A 23,070-nucleotide genomic window follows, 5' to 3' on the forward strand; every position below is an offset into this window, starting at 1 on the left:
ATGATATATGCGATTGAACTTCATGTATTGTATGTGTCTAGCAACTATACATAATATTTGTCATCTACATTGATTTTATATTTCATACTTCGATTATAATAAAAAATAATTGAATTTTTGTTCGTATCAAACAACATATTCCTCGGTGTAACTCATTTCCCAAAAATCATTACAAAATATATGTGCAATGCCACCTATAATCTAAAACTAGAAAATGATAAGAATACATGGAGCTGCTAATTAAACGCAGAGCCCCAAATGAATTGCCACATGCAAAGTACCTAAACGGCCAAGTCAAAAGCAGAAATACACGCTCCAATTGTACCACTTATTTCTACCACAAAACTCTCGGCGTCAAATTATGGAATTCAGTCTATAAATACATTCATTCTCCATAACCCAAAACACTTCAACATCTTTTCGTAGACAGATAATTTTCTAAACAATTTGCTCAACATGGCTTCTCAGCAGATGAGTAAGGATGCTCAGGTAATGTATAACATATATAAATATGGTAGATCTCCAAACAAAAATCTCGTCCCGATTTCATTTATTTAATATAATTATTATCTAGGTCGTACTCCATTTCGAACCCTTTTAGTGTAACAGATATATGGAAGAAATATTGGTTTATATATTATTATGAGTAACAATTTTAGAACTGTGTCCGTAAGCACGACCTTGTCAGAGCCGACTTTTGGGTAGGCGACTAACTCGAACGCCTAGGACACCGCTATCTTAGAAGCGCCAAAAAATCTATACATATATAATGATAATTTTATGCGTTTATGTATTTACATGCATTTGAATTGATAAATCATTAATCTTAAAATAATGCTTTAATTTGAATATGTCATTGCATAATTTGGATGTATGTAAATTTTTCCTTTGCAATCTTGGAAAGCAGAAGCACAATTTTCAAATTTTCTCTGGGACATCCAAATCTTTCCGGCCTGAGCCTCTTTTACTGATATATACACATAAATTTTTAGAAATGAGGTTGATGTGCATGTATTGAACAATCAATTTTTATTGTTTACTGGATAGGCCAACACTGAGAGTATGATGGACTCGGCCAAGGGCAGTGCAAACGCAGCACAAGAGAAGGCTTCCAATGCAGCCAGTTCTGCACAAGAGAAGGCCTCGAACGCAGCCAGTTCTGCACAAGATAAGGCCTCCAGTGCTGCTGATTCTGCACAACAGAAGGCCTCTAACACTATGAATGCTGCAGGTGAACAGAAGGACAATGCTATGGCTTCTGCGAAAGAATCAAAGGACCAGAGTAGCGGATGGATCCAGGAGGTTATTGTTTTTTCTTTAGCAGTCTAATCGTTTGAACTGATAGTTTACAATGATTTTTCTTAATTTTTTTAAAGAAAAAACTGGTATTACTTAGCATCCTGATATTACCTCACTGTGGCCGCAACATTTACTACCGCAAGTCACTCCCTCCGTTCCACTCAATTGGGTTTGGACACAAAAACCAAGAAAATTCGTAAAAAAAAGAGAGTAAATTTAGTTGAAAAGTGGGTAGAATGGTGAGAACAATTTATATTTGTTAGGTTGTGTTCACTTGGAGTGAATGGAATGGAAGGAGAATGGAATGAATTTTGTACTCTAAAATGGTGTTGATCAAAGAAAATGTATATAATTTTCATTCCTTCAATCATTCCAACCTTACTATTTTAATTATAACTCTAACCCACATGTTTTAGAAAGAATGCTCATTCCATTTGAACATCACGTTTCTTCACAATCTTTCTCACAAACAAATTAACTACATTAATATTTTGTCATTATTATCTCATACTTTCTTCTTTCTCCTTAAAACTTCTATATAATTTTTCATTCCATTCTCCCCTCATTCCATTCCATGAAGTGAACACAGCCTTAGAGTAATAGATTTTTTAGCGGGGATAAGTAGTAAGCGTGATAGTATTTTATATTGTCAAAGATAGAGATAGTGAAAAAAAATAATGAGTGTAATAGTATTTTATATTACTCCCTCAGTTTTCTTATTTGACGTTTTGATTTTTGACATATATGTTCAGGTGGGTTGATCGGATTGTAAAAATTATTGTTTTTGATTGATTTTTTTTTAATGAGTAAAAGCTTTGGTTATATATTTTTATTCAGAAAATAATATTTTTAACTACCCGGTCAAAATCCAAAGTGAAGGGTCAAAAGAGAAACATAGGGAGTATTAAAAGTTACCTGGAATGTATGGAAATAGAGGGACATCCCAAAACAGAAACTCTAAAAAAACATGTTGAAGAGACGATAATAATCATGTTCAACTGAACTAGTGAAATTTGTTTTGGTATAATGCAGAAAGCAGGACAGGTGGGGAGTGCAGCACAAGGTGCCATTGATGGAGTGAAGAACTCCCTTGGGGTCGGTGAGAAGAAGTGAAAAGAAAATCTACCTCTCATGGCTCTCCTGAAGTCATGCTGTAATTAACTGCTATATTACATATTACTTATTGAATTATTTAAGTATCTGTAATGAAAGTTTACTATGCATTCTTTGCAAAAGTGAAGAATGCTGCTGCTCTGATCATTTGATGTAATAAAGTTTGTAGCAACCTGATATTCTTGCTGATACATACATATACATTGTAGTTCTTGAAAGAGTGATATGCTCCACTCGTTTATGCAAACTTCAAGTTATTATTCCTATCAAATCTGCAGCTACATAATTTAAAACTAATGTAGAAGTCCTTGTTGCGATCCTTAATTTTCTAAGATATTATTTAAAATATATATATTGTAATGTTCATTTTACTTTATTTTTTTAAAATATGTTTTATTTAATTATAATAGAACCTTTAATCTATCGAACTCTTAGTTCTTGATACGTTCATGACTTGTCGATAGGGGCGAGCAGGAAAAACCGAAACCGCAAAAAAAACCCTAAAAAAACCGAAAAATCACACCGAAAAAAACCAAACCGAAAATAACCGAAATTAAAAACCGAAATTAATGGTGCGGTTTTATTTTCGATTTTATGCTAAAACGCACCGAAATTAACCGAACCGAAATATATATATATATATATATATATATATATATATATATATATATATATAAGAAAGTTATATGGAGTCCTATAAATATTGGAGTCCTTGGAGTCCCAATCTAGGCCCTCCATTTTGTTTTAGATCCAATGGCTGTTATGTTTTTTGATTTAATATTATATTTATTAGTTTTTAACTTTTTTAAACACCAACCCATGCTTATTTTGAAAAAAAGTCGGGTGCTATAGTTATCAGGCAGTTACAACTGCCTATGAGTGTTTCCAGGAGATTTTGCAGAAGAAGTGTCCTGCACTGGTGAAACCATTTTTTCTTCATTTTCTCTTTCTCGTTCTTTCATACTCGGGAGGCAATATCTATATCACTGGGATCATTCTGTGTTTTTCTCCACAAAAAGTGTCTAATATCTAATAAGAAGGTCGAAGCAAGTAAGTTTTGCAGATTTTTAAATGCATATTTTGTTCATTTTAAATCCTGTACTGCAAGGTCTCCTGTGCATAAGATTAGTGTGCAGGACCTGTTTAAGGTTAATGTATTTGTCTTCCTTCGTAGGATCATTACAAAGTAATGGTTGTTTTTTCGTTCTGCACATGTTCTTGTGTGTCTTTTGCTGTGTTCTGCACATGTGATTATGTGCTTCAGTCGAATCTGGAGTTTTTGTTTTAATTGTTCTGCACTCACGTTGTGGTTATCTTTGAATAAACTAGCGCACCTCATCTTTGCGCGAACGCCCTATTCTGTTATGCAATGGAGAGTAATTCTTTGCTCCATTGGCTTAAAAAATTAGACCCAACAGTTGTTTATTCTCAGTTACCTATCAATATGACGCTCAATTCTGCACTATTTTATTTGTTTTGAATAGTTACAAACATGTAAATTATGTGTTTTCTTCCCTGCATGGCTGAACTATTGAGTCTGCTTTTTTTTTTTTTAAATTATTGGTAAGCTTACTATGTCTCATTTGTTGCAGTTTCAGAGGTGCCAAATGTTGATAGTTTCGACTCTCATAATTCTGAAAATAATTTAGAAAATTTAATCTCAAAAAGCTCCGAAAGTTCTTATTCGGGTAAAGATGTTGAAGATGGGGAAGAACCTACTGATAACGACAATTCAGAAGCTACTTGCTATATAGGCAACGATGGCGTTAATTACTAGACTCCTATCTATGAGGAGTCTAAAAATCCTCAACTAAATCAGCATTTTACCACACTGGAAGAAGCGTTTTGCCAAATATATAATATGTAATCGTGGTGCTTCTCCATTGCCTAAGAAACTGTACGATGATGAAGGTAATGTAGTTGAAGGTCCCCGAAGGAACACCACTTCCAAGCACTGCAAATGTCTAACTCAGATTGTGATGAAGGCTGCTGGGCTCCGGGGTTTTGTTCTGATGGGGTTTGTAGAGGAACACAACCATTCTCTCGTTTATGGCTCGACCCGGATCTACTCTGTACCTCACTACTACAGACCATGTTTCATTATATTTCTTGTCACCAGAACTCAGCTCTATGTTACATATATATGTTTCCCTATTTATCCTCATTTTATCCTGAAATATGTACTGAATTCCTGACTCAGAGTTTTTATTATTTGAAATAAGGCTCGTTTTCTTGATGGATTGTTTGTACCATACTGGTTTCCATTTCTTAGTTCTATAAGTGTACACAATGTCTGCATAGTCCATTCCAAGGACCACCTTTAATTTTACAGTCTCAAAAAATGTAGAACCTTTGGTTGTATGCTTAGTATCTTTCATCTATTTAATTTATAATTTACAAGACCACAGCAGCATGATATATTATCTTTTTCTATCTCTTAATTTAGTCTCTCCTTTTAAGTAATATTATTGTGCTTTGATGTGTGCATGTTGTATTTAACCATTTCGATAGTCCCAATATTTGTATTTTGGTCATCCTCTTCTTGTCTGCTCAATACCAAAGTTTTAAAAAAAGGTTCTTCTCTTCACTTGACATATTGTATCTGAAGTTACCAGACTACAAAAGAAATTATACTCATGTGTTCTGCTGGATAACCAAATTTATTCAATTCTTGATATTGAAGGCCAAAACATATTAAAAAAGCTTTAAACTTGTAAATTTTTTAACGTCCAGTGCAGAGACAAATATGCGAAACAAATACACCATATTCAAACATTTAACTACATGTCCGAACCAAATCAAATGTCGTTCATACCAAATAAAAGAAGTATCTGACTACATAGAATTGAAAAAACATAATAGTTTCTGCGCGTCGACATCAATTCCCTATCATCTTTCTTAAACGAAATTTGACCATCTTGTCCATCACAATATGCCTTTTCCGGTTCTCCGACCACAACATCTTGTGCGCATAAATAACTCTGAGCTTCTGCAGCAAGAATTTTTGTAAGTCTAAATGTAAAGACAACCCTATCTGTTACATAGGGATGATAACTCAACAATAGAACAGGACAAGTAAATAACACTACGCCTGCACCGGAATCGGAAGATACGAAGACAAAGGTTGAAGAAGCCATCTACAGTCTTGAAGGAATAAGTTCACTGGAAGAAGTTCATTAATATGTTCATGCCTCAGTGAAGAATAAAGATTGAAGTATTCAAGATTGTGGAAGAAATGAAGATGTTGTCCAAGTACTCGAAAGATTTCAGTGCAACCCCTGAAGCAAGATATGTCTATATCTTGGTTGGTTATTTATAATCAACAAACTGAAGCATAAACTAACCCGGAACCGACTGATCAATGTTTGCTAACAAAGACGGTACAATGTTTGACTTCAGTGTTAGTCGCTTGTGAACCAGACCAGTGCACTAAGCGTCAGCACGTACGGAGTTTGCAAAGTATTTATCAATCGAAGAATTGATCAAGTCATAACAAGTCATTTGTTCCAAAGCCAAGCCAAATGCCTAGCCTCTGCAAGCTGTATCAAGTCTACTGCTCAAATGTCATATGTCAAGCTTCCACAGAAAGCCATATCAGGAAGTGACCTATCTTTTATATGTGTGCACTTATATATTTGTATATGTACAAATATATTTATATATATGTATATATGTATATTTAATTAAATATAATATATATAATATATATGTATATATGTTTTTAAACATATGTATATGTATATTTATATGTATGTATATTTAAATAAATACATATGTATATAGTATATGTATTTATATTTTACATAAGCAATTATATAATTAAGTGTATATATATATTATATTATGTGCATAAATATATGTATATTTAGAGAGAGTTATATATATATATCTTTATATATATATATTTATATTTATATTTACACATAACTATGTATATTATATATATTTAAATATATGAGAATATATTTAAATATATGTGTATATATATGTTACTATATGTTTATATAAATATTATATATATATATATATATATATATTTATATATACTTTTCTTTATATATATTTATGTTTATATTTATATTTATAAATAACTTTATATATCTCTATATATATTTATATATATATTTACATTTGTATTTACATATAATTATATATTATATATATTTAAATATATGAGAATATATTTAAATATATGTACATATATTATTATATGTACATATATTATTATATGTTCATATAAATAAAATATATATATGTGTGTATATTTATATATACTTTTATTTATTAATATAATCACAACATAATATATTATATTATATATATTATGCATGCATATGATGATGTCAGGTGTCTAGGGCACTCTAGGGTTTGCATGTGCATGAACCCTAAAGCACCTGGTATCTACTGTTGAAGCTAAGTGGAAATAAATCTAAGGCAGTAGTATACAGGGCTCCTTTGAGCGCAAGTTAAAAAGAGATAAGAGTGTGCACAGTGGGAACAACAGCGCCAACTCAAGCATTTGAGTAATATTGGCTAAGTGTTGAGTGAAGTTGCGCCTATACACACTCTGTGTATATACAGGCGCAAGTTTAAGTCAATGGTGGTCCAAGGAGAGAGATCAAGGGGAGTTCCTTCACTAGTGAGGCGCCAATTCAAATTGTGGTTTAAAGAAACTAAGGCAAGGCTCCCCATAGTACATACAGTGTACATATACAGGTGTGAAGGCGCAATCTTTGACTCGGCGCAACTGTTGACCACTTCTATGTGCATTGTAATGACGCAAGTTTCATATCCTGAATGTTTTCTAAGTGCTAGACATACAGTGACACTCTGGAAGCGCAAGTTCACTGAGAGGGCGCCAACTTTGACCAGAAAAAGTCAAGCGCAAGTTTGAATGCCTTGGGAAGTTTCTAAGGCAAATCATATACATAGTGCACTGTAGGCGCAAACTCAATATATATATTGGCGCAAGATGACTATTCAAGTAACCATGGTTAGTTTTGTTCAAGCCTATAAATACCCCATGTGTGTTCTCACAATTGGGACACACACTCTCCACCACCTTTATGGTGGAATGGCTTTGTGCCTTGCACACTACTACACACAAATAAACTCTAGCTTAGTTTTGTATTATATATATTTAGAAGCTAGGGTTTGTGAGTGTAAGTAGTAGTAGCCATTGTAGCCAACCTTCGGGTTTGGATTTATAGCACTCTTCGAGGTATTTATCAATATACAGATATACCTTGGAAAATATTGTGTGTTGGTTTAATATTTTTATATCCTCAGAAACCGACCCAATAAATATCCGGAACACGAAACCCATTACAGGACTGCAATTTGTTTATCCGCAAGATTCGAAAGAATTTTAAATTGTAGTGAGTATCGTATTCAACCCCCCCTTCTACGATACTTTGGACCTAACAATTTTTGATTATCCTGCAACACAAATAGGTCGACAGTAACTACATGACTTCAACAAAACAGGGAAGCAACTAGTCTATTTATATTTTATAGGCCTTTTACCCTCTCGGTCCGCTGTCCACTCTTCCAAGTCACAGGGTTCCTCATGTAGGATTCCAGTGTCGCATGACAAAGACTCCACAGTCAACCGCGTTTTCTATGATCTACCAACTCTTTTTTATAACACTGGGTTGGAGGTTTACAATATCTGCTTGTTGTGGCAATGAGTAGCATTCTAGGAAGTGACAAAAGCAGTCGTGCTGTTGTGCCCCATTTTGTACATGAAATTTACATGGAAAAGTAAAAGCAAATTGGTTAACTCATGCATCAGTCATCAAGATCCTGCATACTATTAGTTATGATACCCGTATGTTTGTGCGTTTAACTAAAGGATTTTACTGTTTGTTACTATGTAAAGCATACCAAACGCCACTGGATACTATAAGTCAATTACAAAACATACACCAGATAATCTTCTTGCACTGCGCAATTCATTTTCAAAACAAACATTTTACTTACCACTGGATATTAAAACCTGAATTATCCCACACTATAAATAATTTTTAGATCAATAAACACTATAGCACCTCTATACCATAGCTACCACGCATTTAAATCTCTAGAATGTCCCCCAATATCGAACAATTAAATAACTACAATAACTATGTAAAATACTCTCAAGCGTACGAAATGCAGGACATCAATTCAAGGACTCAGAAGACGCTTGCCCACCCACACCACATGCTTGTTTACTCTAGAAAATTACACAAGTGTAGAACATAATCCAAGGCTCATTATAAACTAAAAACACAGTAAAAATACTATCCAACTCAAAGTCATAAACGCACACAAATTTTATCAACCATACACAACATGGAAAATTAGCATACATCACCACATAGACCCAATCACTTACAAAACATACACCCGATGATCTTCTTTCACTGCGCAATTCACTTTAAAATCAAACAATTTAATTCCCACAAGATATAAAAAACCAGAAATATCCCACACTATAAAAAAAAGATCGATAAACAATACAGTACCTCTATAAAAAATTACCACGCAATTAAATCTCTAGAATGTCCCACACTATTAAAGAATTAGATAACTACAACAACTATGTCAATTACTATCAAGCATACGCAATGCAGGACATTAATTCGCATAATCAGAAGACCCTTGCCCTCCCCTTCCACATGTTTGTATTCTCAAAGAAAATCCAACCAGTGTAGAATATAATCTACGGCTCATTAAAATCTGAAAACACAGTAAAAATAATGTCCTTCTCAAAGCCATTAACACATCCCAATCTAAGGTTATTTCCATGCACAATCAATAATCTTAAAAAACTCCAGGAAACATTATCATATCTTAAAACACTTACATACCTCTATTAACAACATACCAAGACATTTACTTTATTCAACGTCTTACTGCGGCACTCAAGTTCAAAAAAATAAAATGTATGCTAAAAATAGAGGTTCACAATGTACCAAATATCCACACAAAACATATAAAGTTCTTCCAGATATCTAAACCACAACTGTAATACAACCCATTAGATATTTAAAATGGCATATTACAAGCTTGCAGGACAGATGCTCTCAGTTATACATTAGAAGAGTTTCCGTCATAAACGATAATTTGTGGGAAATATCATCAAACAGTTTGCTCGCATCATCCAAATGCAGAACATCAAAAGAAATTTCCAAAGGGCATACACAACTCAATAACAAAACAGTTACCAAGTGCAGAACAAAACATCAATTTGCATTTTAAATTTTAAGAATAAAAAACACAGCTTAAGACCCAAATTCACCGGAAACACTAATTATGCGAAAAGCATCGCCCAGTCCTAAAGGTCCCAATCTACTGATATTTAGTTGCATTGTCGACTTAAAACACATACAAACTTAAATGCCCCAAACAAATGAGGTGTTCGACGAATTAAAGCCATCAAGTGCAAGACAACCCACTGAAGCGTGCTGCATGGGTTGATAAATTCCGGCAATTGAGTGGCCAGAAAACCGTCATTCAAGGCAATTGAAGGACAAAATGATGAGAAAGTAGACATACCCGAACTCATTTCCCCACAATGATAATGCGTCCTGCAAACCCACAAGCAGAAGGTGCTTTACGTCTCTATCGTTCTTCGACTATGGTCAATCACTGCGAAAAATAAGGGCTTCTTGGTAACGGCCGCTCTTGTATCTGCCAGTAGAGAATGCGGGATACGAATCTTAAGAAACGTGCGCGTAACCCAGGTTTAAAATTGGGTGAAATTTGTAAACCGTATTTTCATTCTAAAAATCTTGACCGCAGGATCTATTTCTAATTCAACGGTAGATCTAAGGGACTCCAAATTCTCAAATGTAATGGATACCCACAGAACTCCACTCTATATATATATATATATATATATATATATATATATATATATATATATATATATAGGGTCTTACTCCAGTACAAACTCCTTACAGTACAAACGTACAAACTAGTGATTATGACAATAATATTTCGTGATTAGCAGATTTTAATTTAACAAATAAATACATACACCCATCACCACCGCTACCACAATCACCTCAAATCACCACCCCCACCCCACCCACCACCACCAACCACCACCCCACCCACCACCACCAACCACCACTGCCCAGCGCCTCTCTCTCTCTCACCACCATCATCCACTGCCCAGCGCCTCTCTCTCTCACCCACCACCAACCACCACCCTTTCTCTCTCTCTCACCCACCACCAACCACCACCACCACTGTCAGCGGCTCTCTCTCTCTGGTTGTTCGCTCACCGACCAGTGCAACACACACACACACTCACCACTGCTTTTCTCATCTCCATCAATCGCGTCTCTCTCCCTCAATCGTGTTTCTAGCACTGCCCTCACGCCGGTGTCGCGATTGCCGGCAGTCGCGTTGCACCACCACTCAGCTATGCCGCTCTGTAAGTGCTCCTCTCCCCTTATCTCTCCATCAGACCCCCTAGTAGATTTAGTGATTCTGGTCAATCATTTAGTGATTCTGTTTAAGTCATTTAGTGATTGTTTGTACGTTTGTACACTAAGGAGTTTGTATTTGAGTATTTGCCTATATATATATATATAGAGAGAGAGAGTCATACTCCAATCAAAACCAAATTAGCCTAAAAACTAAAAACCAGTTTCTGGACAGTTTTTTATCACTATTTTTAACTACAGATATCACTAATTTGTACATAACATATCACTAATTTATATATAGCATATCTCGCGGATATAAATATATATATACACATATATGCAACGTATATGACCATCATCTTCATCCAAATCGTGATAATAGACTTCTTACCACCATTACCAGACGTTTCCATGACTTGCCACCATTGTCTATTATCACCAATAGTCACATACACTTTCCATCATAACTTACAAAACTAACGACTACTTACCATCATCATACAACTTCTCTTGCGGCTTCTTACCGTCAAGAACCTTCCTACAGATTAAATTGATCATCTATAATCGATTATCAATAGTTTAAATAAGTAGATTTTCTCAATTTCGATAATAAAAATCGGTATTTACATACTGTATAAAAACAGTGATTAGTGCAGTATAAATTAGTGATACCCGTAGTTATAAATAGTGGTAGGGAAACTGGTTTCTAGTTTTTATTTTAAGAGTGGTTTCTATTTGATCATGAGCCTATATATATATTAATAATAGTAATAAAGCACCTCAATTCATTTTTAAACTTCTCATCTTATTTTATATGGAGGCTTGCTCTCTTCATCCACAGATCCTCACTTGTCAAGTCACGTAAATAACTGGGCACCCAAATATTTGGAGGAGAGCTTAATCGAAGATTAGGGCTATTGGGATTTGCCACAGAGCATAAATATTTCTGCTGTTAATCTGCTGATCAAATTTTATCATGAAACCTATTCTACTTGTTTTATTTATGTACTTTTTGAAGATTTTTTATTTGAATTTCATGATTAGTTGAATTTGAAGATTTTTTTATTGACTTGACATCATCTGATTCCTTGTCGAAATATGTATGTTTTGGTTTTTATTGTGTATTAAGTTTTTTTAGATGAAAATATGTAATGTTTTTTATATCCTCGTATGGAAACATAACCAAACATACTATACATGTTCATGGAAATTTTATATTTTTTTAAAAAAATCATTATGTTTAGAAGTAGCAAATAATAGTGGAAAAACCGGAAAAAAAAACCCGCAACCGACTAATGGTTAACCGCAACCGAAAAACCGTTTTAATTGGTGTGGTTACGGTTAATGATAATTAATCGAACCGAACCGCATTCAACGGTAACGGTTAATGTGTGGAACCGCACCATGCACACCCCTGCTTGTCAGACACTTATAAGTTATTGTGGGAAGCTCTTCATTTATTACAAGTAATTCTAGATTTATTACATGAGTTCTGTAATAAGTGTAATGTGACTTTTTTACATAGAGAGTTCTTGGTAGTAATTTGATTTCAGATAATATTGAGAATGTGATATATTTGTAGAATACCGTATTCGATATAAAAAATTGAGGACTTGCAACTGAGTCATGTTGTTGAAAAACCTTTCAAACGCATCATCAAGTAATTAAAAATTTTCAAAAGCATCACTCTCTGTCAATTCGTTAAGTAAATAACGGAAAGTCCAAAAAAGAAATAAAAAAACACAAAAAGAAAATAAAAAATTTGAAAAAAAATTAAAAAAATATTTACAAAATCTGAAAAAATTCAACAAAATCTAATATTTTTTTAATTTTTTGAAAAATGTGAATAAAATCAAAAATGAGAAAAAATGAGAAAAAAAGTGGCAAGCTTTTTTTTTTTGTTCTTTTCAAAATTTCTAAAATCTGAAAAAAGAAAACTTGCCACCTGATTTTTTCCGAATTTTTTCAAATTCTTTTAAGATTTTGAATTTTTTCAGAATTTATTTGAACTTTTCGAATTTTTCCCTCATTTTTTCAGATTGCTTTTGAATTTATTGAGAATTTTTTGTTGTTTTTCAGAATTTTCAGAATTTTTAAAGATTTTCTTGATCTTTTCTCATATTTTTTTTAAAAAAATTCGAATTTTCCGTTAAGTAATTAACGGAACTGACCGAGAGTGACGCGTTTGAAAAATTTTAATTACTTAATGATGCGTTTGAAAGGTTTTTCGACAACATGACTCAGTTGCAAGTTTTCAGTCAGGTCATCACATATGTACTTGAATTGACTTCTTAACATTTTCTTACTACATACATAATTTCACAATTTATTTAATTTTAACCTTATTCTTCATTCTTCATAGGAGTGGTCGTGATAATATTGTTACAAAAAATCTTTATTATAATTGAAACATTGATGTAGTGAGAAACATATTCCAGTAATGTCTTCACCTAATTTAATATAAAGTATATCATATACTTTTTAAGTACAAATTATGAGAAAATATAAAAAAATTATATACCTTTTATAATTTCTCTTTTGTAGATACTGTTTATATATTTTACTCATAAATTATAAAAATTAGAAAAGTAGATCTAAACGATTTTAGACAGCCACTTCGTCTCGTATATATGTTGATGATCCATTTTTGTCACCAACTTTACAACCTACTGGGCCTTCATTGTCCCAGGCTGAGTTGAACTTGTTTAAATATATGAACTTGATATTGATCAATTAACAATGTTATATGACAGGTCCATTTTGATGTTGGGCTTGTCGTCCAGGCGAATAATTTCTAATATTTCCTTCAAAATGGTCATGTCTTATATTTATCTTCGTCCTTCGGTGATCATCCTATATATTTCTATGTTTCAATAATTTGATAATTCAGAATTTTGACAAAGATATCGATAAAATACGATTTAGAAAAATATAATTTGTAACAATCCAGACCCACATCAATAAGTTTGGAGATTTTAATTCAGTTTATACCATTATCAATTATACCAACACATCATTATCGTCTCGGGCTGTGATGAATTTGTGTGTATTTGAACTAGTATGTTTCGACTTATTTTCGGATTCAGAATTTGAGACTTGCTTCGAATTTTAATTAAAAACTCGACATTTGTGTTATAAAAGTCTCAAAAGTGATATTTTTAAGAATTATATTTATGTTATGTATTAAAATGAACTGGGCAGATATAATATTATATGGGAATATTATGATAAGAATTTGGTTGGTCTTGGCCATTCTTCATCAAGCAATGGTCCTGCCAAGCTATTAGAGGGTCATGTGTAGTCACATGAATTTCCACCTTCGTTTCCTCATTCTCCTGCTCCACAACCATTGACCCATTATTCTTTATTTCATCGTCCCCACAATATCCCACTCTATACCAAATCGGTTATTACGGTTATAGGGTTAGTTGCAATATAATACTACTGAGACGTGAGTACCAGAATAATGGAGATGAGTCATTCAATGCTCTGCGGTTTTGGTATCACAAAATTAAGTACTTCCAACACATTAAATATAAGTTGATGGAAAATGAATTATCATCTTCATACACTGTATAGTGACTTCTATCGTGAAATAGATCGAGTGTGTAGCATTTTTCTAGGAAATAAAGAATGCACAAGTGCAGGGCGGTTTCTCAAAATTTAGGTGCTGTGAGCAAATTTTTGAAAGAGTAGCTGCGTTAGTGTTATGTTGTATTTATGAATAATCTTTTTTTTTGAAAAAAAAAGGAGATAATTCAATAAATAATGGTCATACGGCATCTACAAGAATGATCGAGTTGAACAAACATAGAAAAAATTAACATGCCTGTCTTCATACCCAAGATGAGACAAATAAGCAATGTTGAAATTGACGATGGTACATGTATAGATCCTTGCTCTGTGTTCACCATCTTTTCCAAAAACTCCGTTTGAGCTATCGACCACAAATGCAATTCCCGAAAGGCTTTATCTATGAATACAAACCACTCTCACAAAAGAAGGAGAGAAAAATCACACACTCTCACCAGGGAGAGAAATCAAACTATAATCAAAACAATTAGATCTGCACCACGACGCTTAGGAGATAATCGATCCACTCACAAATCCAAAAAGGCCTCTGGAAGCGAATAAGAACGAAAATCGAAAGTTTCGGTGATATAGATCTAAGAAAACTTTCCCCGAAGATGGAGATTTATTAAGAAACTCAATGAAAAAGTAAGAACAATCAAAAACTAACAATCAAACGAAAAGATTTGGGGCTTTCCACCGGAAACCGATGGAAGCCCCGTCGGAGATGAAAAGAGGCGGCAGCTAGAGAGAAGAGAGAATAATCTTTTATACCCCTTAATGACAAATTGGGAATCAGAAATTAGAACAAATCGATTGATCCATCATTTCTGAATTTATCAAAAATTTTTTGATGAATAAATATTTTTATTAAAATTAAAATACAATAAATAAATTAATTAGTCAAACATCTCATAAGATTAATTTGTAATTTTTGAACGAATCAGAGACATTTAGAACACCACTTTTAATATAATGATGTCTTTAACTCTCATTTTGATCGTCTTATTAGAGTGTCGTGTCAGTTAACAAATATTAACATTTTTTTTATAACTAAAATAACTTATAATCTTATTTGAGTAATTATCCTCACGAAATCTCGAGATGAGATAAAACCTTAATCCTTTGATTATTTAATCTTGTTCCGGACATTGTCATCTTTGTTATACCAGAAAAAGTCTCTAAAATTTGATTACATCAAAGAAAAGGTAAGAATAATACCATGAAAACTCATCATCATCAAAGAGAAAGAACAAATTTTCCGCCTCACATCAATGGATCAAAATTAGTTATCTTCTTTGGAGTTTCTCTCATATTATATTCACATCACATGTGTTGAGTTAACAAAAGAAACATACAATAATAACACAAACTCATGATCAATGATTGCAAAATATTGATACTGCGATTGATGTATAGACCCGGTTTTTATTATTTATGAAAGCTAATAATGACGGTACGATTAATGATTTAATTAAACAAAAACCCGGATTTTCTTTGTTTGTATTTTAACAAGGGTCAGGTCACATGCAACTTTGTGCGAAAGTCATCAGGCCCTTTGTCGACTGCATTTGTTCGGTTTTTATACAAAGCTAATGCCTAATCATTAAATCTTCCTTTTAATTTTTAAATGAAATCAACAAACTATTATCAGCTCGGTAGTATCGAACCTCTTTTCTCGAAGAATCTCTGCAAAAGGATTTGGTTCTGGTACATATGAGTAAAATTGAAAGAATATTACACTAATTATCATAGCAATTTGCAGGAATTTATATTGAAGTTGTGTGATTTATGTGGATGTAATTAGTAAAAAGAATTAAATTTGCTTTATAAATAAAAATGTTTCGAAAATAATATTTTTCAAACGGGAACCGGGAATAAAGAGATTATATATATCTGTTTATCCATAAGAGTTATACAGGTTTGAGTGAGGGCACTAGTTAAAGTATTTAACTTTAATTTAAATATCAGATTTGAAAACAAATGGATATAAAGTTAAAATAAATTTAATTCTAGTTTTTAGAATAATAAAATAGATTAAAGTATAAATTGATGATCGAATTTCATCCAGTTTTCCTGTTTAGTGCCCAAAATTATAAATTTTACAATAATATAATTATATATCGATTTAATTCATAACAAAGTGACTAAAAGCTATTTTTTTGAGAAAAGATATATTAGTTTTTCCTCAAAAAAATAGAGCTTAGTCCTTTTTCTGAACTATAAAAATAATGTCTGGTGATCATATTTCCAAGATCTGGCCACTAAACTACAAAAGCGAAAAAAAACTGACCACCAATTTTCATTTTACTCAATAAAATATGTGAAAATATAAAAAACTCAAACAATACATTCAAAATTATTGATTGTTTTCCGATCGCATAATTAGATATTTGTAGATTATAAAATAATCATTTAAACACATGCAACTATACCAAAATCGGTTGATAAGATCAAATCAGTTCATTATTTATAAACAAATCTTATAATAAGTTAGAGGTAATATAAAAAGCTAACAAATATGAGCAATGATCTAAGAATATTTTGAATTGCAATAAAATTAAGTGCAAATAGATTCACAATTATAGTATATTAGGGATCACTTTCTGCCGTTAATATCTAAATTTATATAACTAATCCAAAGATTCCATTACTTGCTTGTGGATTTAAGCGGCTATTCCAAGTCAAATGAGTAATCACGAGAAGGTTTGTGGTTTTCGAAATATTTAGGACGTGAATGAGCGCAAACGGTGGTGGCATTACTAGCAGGGCCTCATGTTGGAATTGCACAGGCAAATATTCAAATAATGAAGGATGATAGAGGATAAGATATATGTTGTCTTTGGTATAAAAATGGAGGGAATAGAAGAATTATAATTTAGTTGAATGTGTAATAATTTTATTTATTCAACCATTTCATTCTTATTATCTTTTACTACAGTTAAATCTTTCATTTTGTGAAAGAATGTTCCATTTCTTATCATATATATTTTCTATCCAAATCTTATCATACGAAATTTGTACTACTCATTTGTTTCAAGGGCAATGCTAGAGACCCAAAAAAAAGTCCCAAAAATCTTTATCAAATGATGTGGCAAACAAGTGGCTAGTTATGATTGGGTGATTGATGAATCTGCAGGGGGTCTCATTAGTATGGGAGTGAATTCAGCCAATTTTGGACACATCATTTGGGAAAATTATTTGGGACAATTTTTTGGGGTCTCTAGCATTTTCCTTTTTTCAAATATTCCTTCCATTTCATCTCATTCACCCCAGTCAAACACAACAGAGAGAATGGGATAGAGAGATTAATTAGCTGCTGAGTCCTGCTTGTCAGTTGTCCCTGCTGCTTTTTACAGATTATTTTATTTTCAATTGATCAATTTTTTTAATTTTAATTTTAATAAAATTATATAAATTATAAGTGTGTATGAAGTCTCACTCTAGGGTAATCGAATTATAATAAGACAAAGTAGTGATTTGTATTTTGAAACTGATAACTTAGATGTGATCATAATCAGTATTCACATCAAACAATTATGACAAAAACATTGTTTATATCAAATAATCTATTTCATTATATTTGATTATCAACTAGACAATACTTTATAAGTTTTAGTTAAGAAAATTCAAAAATATTAGGAAATGGGGGAGGGAGGAAATATTAGTTATCGGCACTCTTTGTTACTCCCTTTGTTTTTTTTTTCCTGTTTATAATGTTGGTACTGTTTATAATATGAGACAAATTACTAATTTACATCTAATCTATAAAACTAAATATAGTTATTAGTGATTTTGTTGAATTCGTATTCATGAGTATTTTAATACGGTGAAGTTTTTATATTTAATGTTAATATAAAATAAAAAATATTAATAATTAAAATTGTATATTGACAAACGTAAAAAAATTAAAGTATTTAGAGACGGAGGGAGTATCGCCCTACTAATCGAATTTCATTCTCAAATATCTTTCTTATAACTAGCTTATAACCCGTGCAATGCACGGGCGGTTAACATATTCGTTATTTTATTATATATATTTTAAAGTTACCTAATTTTATTGTAAAAATAAAATTATGATAGAATAACATGGTTTAATAAATTTTTTACTTAACAGTTGGATAAATTCTTCATAGTTAAGTCCGTCAAATGGCTAATTGAAAATTAGGTCGAACATATATATTTTAATGAGAGACTTTTGGCACACATCTTTACGTATAAATATGTCGCCCATGTCCGTATTAATTGTAAAAGATTAATTTTTTAGTTGGAAAATTTATAAAAAGATAATATATTTTAGTTAGAAAAGTAATTACCATGTTTCTCAATGTTATTTTAGAAGATTGAGTTTTTTAGTCAAAAATATAAAAAAGTAATATATTTCAATTAAAAAGATTATCTGGTTATATAAATAGGCCCGTACTATGGTCCAAATTAAAAAGAATAATTGGTTATATAGATAGACCCAGAATAATTGGTTATATAGATGGCCCCGTATTTTGACCCAAGTACTGACCTACCAACTTTTAATGTTTCAGTTTTAAAAGAATTATTCTTAATTGGTTATATAGATAGGCCCGTACTTTGACCCAAATTAAAAAGAATAATTATTTATATAAATTGGCCCAGAATAATAGGTTATATAGATAGGCCCGTATTTTGGCCCAAGTACCGACCGACCGACCAAACTTTTAATGTTTCGGCTTTAATAGTATAGTATAGATTGGCTAACTGAGACGTACATGATTGTTCATTGTACTTTTGTATTTACTTTTTTTTTTTTTTTTGATAAACAGCAAATATTGGGGCCGTTTGGCTGAGTTTAAAATAAGTGCTTCTTGCTTAAAATAAAAAAGTGAAGTAGAAGTTAGAAGTTAGTTAAGACTTATAAGTGATTAAAGTGTTTGGCAAAAAAGTAGAAGTCATGAAACAAAAGCTAGGAATCGTAGCTTTTTTTAAGTGCTTCTCGACTTTTTACACAAACAGTACGAATAAGTGCTTCCAACTTAAAAGTCCAGAAGCGGGGCTTTTAAAGCCCCGCCAAACACCCACATTGTATTTACTTCATTTGCTCTTTTTTGTCAAAATGATTGACAAAATGATTGGTCATTTGTTAAAAGGTTAAATTTTGGCTCTGTATTTCAATAATGTTATGAATAATTGTCATAAGTCAATATTATATAAAAACTCTTTTGATTCGACAAAAATAGCTTATCACGGTCATCTATTTTAGTTTTAAGAAATTTGCAGGGTAATATTTTTTATATATAATGATTTTTGATATATCAATATCACGTAGACTAATGTAGCTAAGTTTTATATTTTTTATATTACTAGAGATGCTCTCATAAAAACTAATTTCATTATAATTTTCATATAACATTTTGTCATTACTGGAATAACCCCGGCAATAATTATTTCAATAACTAATTCAAGTTATTTATTCATTTTCTCGAAGTACAAATCTCAGTTTCATTTTCTAATAAAATGAATATTGATTTTTTTTACGCAGGTGTAATCACAAATTCTGACCTGTGACCAAATACAAGTCCCCTCTTTTAACCAACCGAATCAACCCTTGCCGGCTATAGTTGAAGATCATCTCCGATGTGCTATAGTTTTTTTTTTGATAAAAAGGAATCAATTCATTAATCAAAAGCCATACGGCATCTACAAACACAATCGAAATTGGACAGACGCTGAAGAATATCGCTGTTGAATCCTTCTTTCTTGGAGAGCCAACTAAGCGATTTGAAGATAATTTGAATATATACATTTGTTCCCATCTGATTGGTTTTCACCTGAATGTTCTGAACAATCGACCATAGATGCGATCCCATAATAACCTTCAAACCTGAATCAAACCCATGAAAATCATGTCGATCTATAACCTCGGTCATGGAAAACATCAAAACACACCAAAACAAAACAAACCAACTCTCACAAGATGGAGAGACTAACAAAACCCAAATAAATTGGGAACTTATTGAATGAAAAATAAGATTTCAAAACAAGAAAGTAGAAAAAAAGAAGAAATCGGGGCTTTCCACCGGTAGAAACCGATGGAAGCTCCTTCAAAAATCTGTGATGGAGGCTCTCCGATGTGCTATAGTTGATTAAAAAATTATAAACAATAATTATATGTAATTTATTAAATTTATAAGATGCCCGTCTTCAATGAGATAGGTTATTTTTTATCTTCACTATAAATTTTTTATATGATATTTTTACCCTGCTAGAGTTTATCTCCATTACTTGAAGCTTACAATCATATCAAGAGCTCCACAACAATATTTATTTCCTAAGCCACAACCTTTATGCATAAGTATCTATGTTAGTGGTTGACTAATCATAGATTGAGTCTGTTTGAATTATACAGGCCAAACAATTGTAGCCAAGATTCAAGGTCAGTTCTGTTAACATAATAACAAACTAATTAATTACCACTATAATATTGGTTCATAATACATGTTTATGCATGCCTCAATGATGAGTGGTGACTTATTAGCCCTCTATTTATACTCTACCAGATCCTCACATTTGCACATCAAGTTTTCTCTCAGTCTCTTCTATTTTTTCTCAGAACTTCAAGTGATTTCAGCAGACAAAATGGTTTACAATCTTGAGTATAACCATCCATTCTTTTCTCGTCGTTGCGTGCTGGTGACCGGACCAGTTATTGTTGGTGCCGGGCCATCAGGACTTGCAGTAGCTGCTGGGCTAAAGCAGCAAGGTGTGCCATTTGTGATCCTGGAACAAGCTGATTGCATTGCCTCTCTGTGGCAAAACCGCACTTATAACCGCCTTAAGCTTCACTTACCTAAGCAATTCTGTCAATTACCTTTGTTCCCCTTTCCTAAACACTACCCTGAGTATCCCACAAAATTTCAGTTCCTTGAGTACCTTGAGTCCTATGCTAGGAAATTCGAGATCACCCCAAGGTTTAATGAGTCTGTGCAGTCTGCAAAGTACGATGAGACGTGTGGTATGTGGCGACTCAGAGTAGTGACAACCAGTGGGGGGGTGGTGGTGAGTGTGATGAACTACATAAGCAGGTGGCTTGTGGTGGCCACAGGGGAAAATGCAGAGAAGATTGTGCCAGATATTGAAGGGCTTAAAGAGTTTGGTGGCAGTGTCATGCATGCTTGTGACTATAAGTCTGGTAAGGATTTTCAATACCAAAATGTTCTGGTTGTTGGCTGTGGAAACTCGGGCATGGAAGTTTCTTATGATCTTTGTCACCATAAGGCCAATCCTTTGATGGTGGTCCGAAGCTCGGTAAGTCAATGACCTTGCCTACAAAGGCCACAAATCAATATTCAAAATTTAGTACATTATGCATGTTATCAACTAGGTGCAAGATAAATTCTGAATTCTGAAACTTTGAAAATGTTTAAAATTTTAATACTTGTTTTTATGATATTTAGGTGCATGTTCTGCCAAGGAATATTTTTGGAGCATCAACTTACGGATTAGCAGCTACCATGTTAAATTGGATGCCAGTTTGGATGGTTGACATTGTTCTTGTAGCTCTTTCGAGGTTAATACTCGGAAATCTGGAGAAGTATGGTCTGAAAAGGCCTTCAATAGGACCTCTGCAGTACAAGAACACTGAAGGAAAGACCCCTGTACTTGATGTTGGTGCACTGCACAAGATTCGGTCTGGAGAAATAAAAATAGTCCCCGGGATCAAGAAGCTCTCTCGTCGTCGTGTTGAGTTTGTTGATGGCAATGTTCTTGACATAGATGCTGTCATTTTTGCCACAGGGTATTGCAGCAATGTTCCTTCATGGTTAAAGGTGAGTAAAAATAAAATACCTTAGTCTGAATATTCTTAAAGATTCATGTGACAGTTATGGAAGTTGGGTATCTTTTATTTATGCTTATTTTTAATATCTGATAGGAAAATGAATTTTTTTCAAGAGAGGGGACCCCTGTGGGGAAATATCCAAATGGATGGAAAGGAAAAGATGGGCTTTATGCAGTTGGATTCACAAACAGAGGGCTGGCTGGGGCATCATCTGATGCTACTAGAGTTTCAATAGACATTGGGAAACTATGGAAAGAAGAAACAAAGAAAATGAAGCATTCTTCTGTTGTTTTGGCTGGCCATAGAAGATGCAAATCACATGTCTGATAGATTTCATGCAAAAGTCTACTCTGAGAAAACAGCAGCAAAAACAGGACAATTCTGTTCTATTTTGCCTTTAAAGGTTTAGTAATTTTTATTTTTCGGGTCGGATTCGTGTCGGATTGCATTTAAGCAAGACAAAAAGTATGATTATAGTGGCCCTCTCCATAGAGCTCCCATAACTAGTGTTGGGATTTTGAAGGAAGATGTGGCTTGATGTTCTTAGAAATTCTTATGTCCTCAGTAATTCGTATCTTTAATAAAAGAAGTTTGTTCTCTTGATGGACTGTAATATGTGCAATGTCTCGACAATTAGTAAATTTATTCTATAATTTTTAACCTCGAAATCAAGCCAGAGCAATCTTTATTTTATTCCATATTTTTTGATAATTCAGTGTCAAGACCAGTTTTCGCGTAGCTCGACTATTTCAGAGAATTGTTAATACACTCGTATCTCAATCCGCACATGATGGTCCACTTACTTTTGAGCTTTCCGGTGAAATAAAACCTATGACTTTCAGATAGTAAGCCCTT

At 32.8% G+C, this 23,070-nt stretch overlaps 2 protein-coding genes and 1 long non-coding RNA gene across 3 annotated transcripts; 2 read left to right on the top strand and 1 right to left on the bottom strand.

Moving 5' to 3' along the window:
• Positions 1-404: 404 nt before the first annotated feature.
• LOC108202369 (late embryogenesis abundant protein 29) lies at positions 405-2,701 on the top strand. The gene is made up of 3 exons (XM_017370749.2): positions 405-489; positions 1,048-1,302; positions 2,332-2,701. Exons 1-3 carry the CDS (start codon positions 457-459, stop codon positions 2,410-2,412), a joined length of 369 nt encoding a protein of 122 aa, XP_017226238.1. The 5' UTR covers positions 405-456; the 3' UTR covers positions 2,413-2,701.
• A 5,133-nt stretch (positions 2,702-7,834) lies between these two features.
• On the bottom strand, positions 7,835-10,244 carry LOC135149312 (uncharacterized). Its single transcript, XR_010287717.1, has 3 exons — positions 9,955-10,244; positions 7,939-8,135; positions 7,835-7,851 (listed from the first exon to the last, which is right to left on the bottom strand). It is a non-coding gene; the product is annotated as an uncharacterized LOC135149312 (long non-coding RNA).
• A 10,668-nt stretch (positions 10,245-20,912) lies between these two features.
• Positions 20,913-22,808, top strand: LOC108202206 (probable indole-3-pyruvate monooxygenase YUCCA3). The gene is made up of 3 exons (XM_017370596.2): positions 20,913-21,683; positions 21,833-22,204; positions 22,309-22,808. The coding sequence occupies exons 1-3, from the start codon at positions 21,015-21,017 to the stop codon at positions 22,540-22,542; spliced, it is 1,275 nt and encodes a 424-aa protein (XP_017226085.1). The 5' UTR covers positions 20,913-21,014; the 3' UTR covers positions 22,543-22,808.
• Positions 22,809-23,070: the final 262 nt, after the last annotated feature.

Source organism: Daucus carota, chromosome 9 (genome assembly GCF_001625215.2).
Source record: "Daucus carota subsp. sativus chromosome 9, DH1 v3.0, whole genome shotgun sequence".
NCBI classification, from domain to species: Eukaryota; Viridiplantae; Streptophyta; class Magnoliopsida; order Apiales; family Apiaceae; genus Daucus; species Daucus carota.

Excerpts from the sequence above, each read along its gene's own strand:
- LOC108202369 (XM_017370749.2), top strand. The coding sequence starts at position 457 with ATGGCTTCTCAGCAGATGAGTAAGGATGCTCAG. Across the intron at positions 490-1,047 it reads AGATGAGTAAGGATGCTCAG|GCCAACACTGAGAGTATGAT; the intron begins GTAATGTATAAC and ends TTTACTGGATAG. Across the intron at positions 1,303-2,331 it reads GTAGCGGATGGATCCAGGAG|AAAGCAGGACAGGTGGGGAG; the intron begins GTTATTGTTTTT and ends GGTATAATGCAG.
- LOC108202206 (XM_017370596.2), top strand. The coding sequence starts at position 21,015 with ATGGTTTACAATCTTGAGTATAACCATCCATTCTTTTCTCGTCGTTGC. Across the intron at positions 21,684-21,832 it reads TGATGGTGGTCCGAAGCTCG|GTGCATGTTCTGCCAAGGAA; the intron begins GTAAGTCAATGA and ends TATGATATTTAG. Across the intron at positions 22,205-22,308 it reads ATGTTCCTTCATGGTTAAAG|GAAAATGAATTTTTTTCAAG; the intron begins GTGAGTAAAAAT and ends AATATCTGATAG.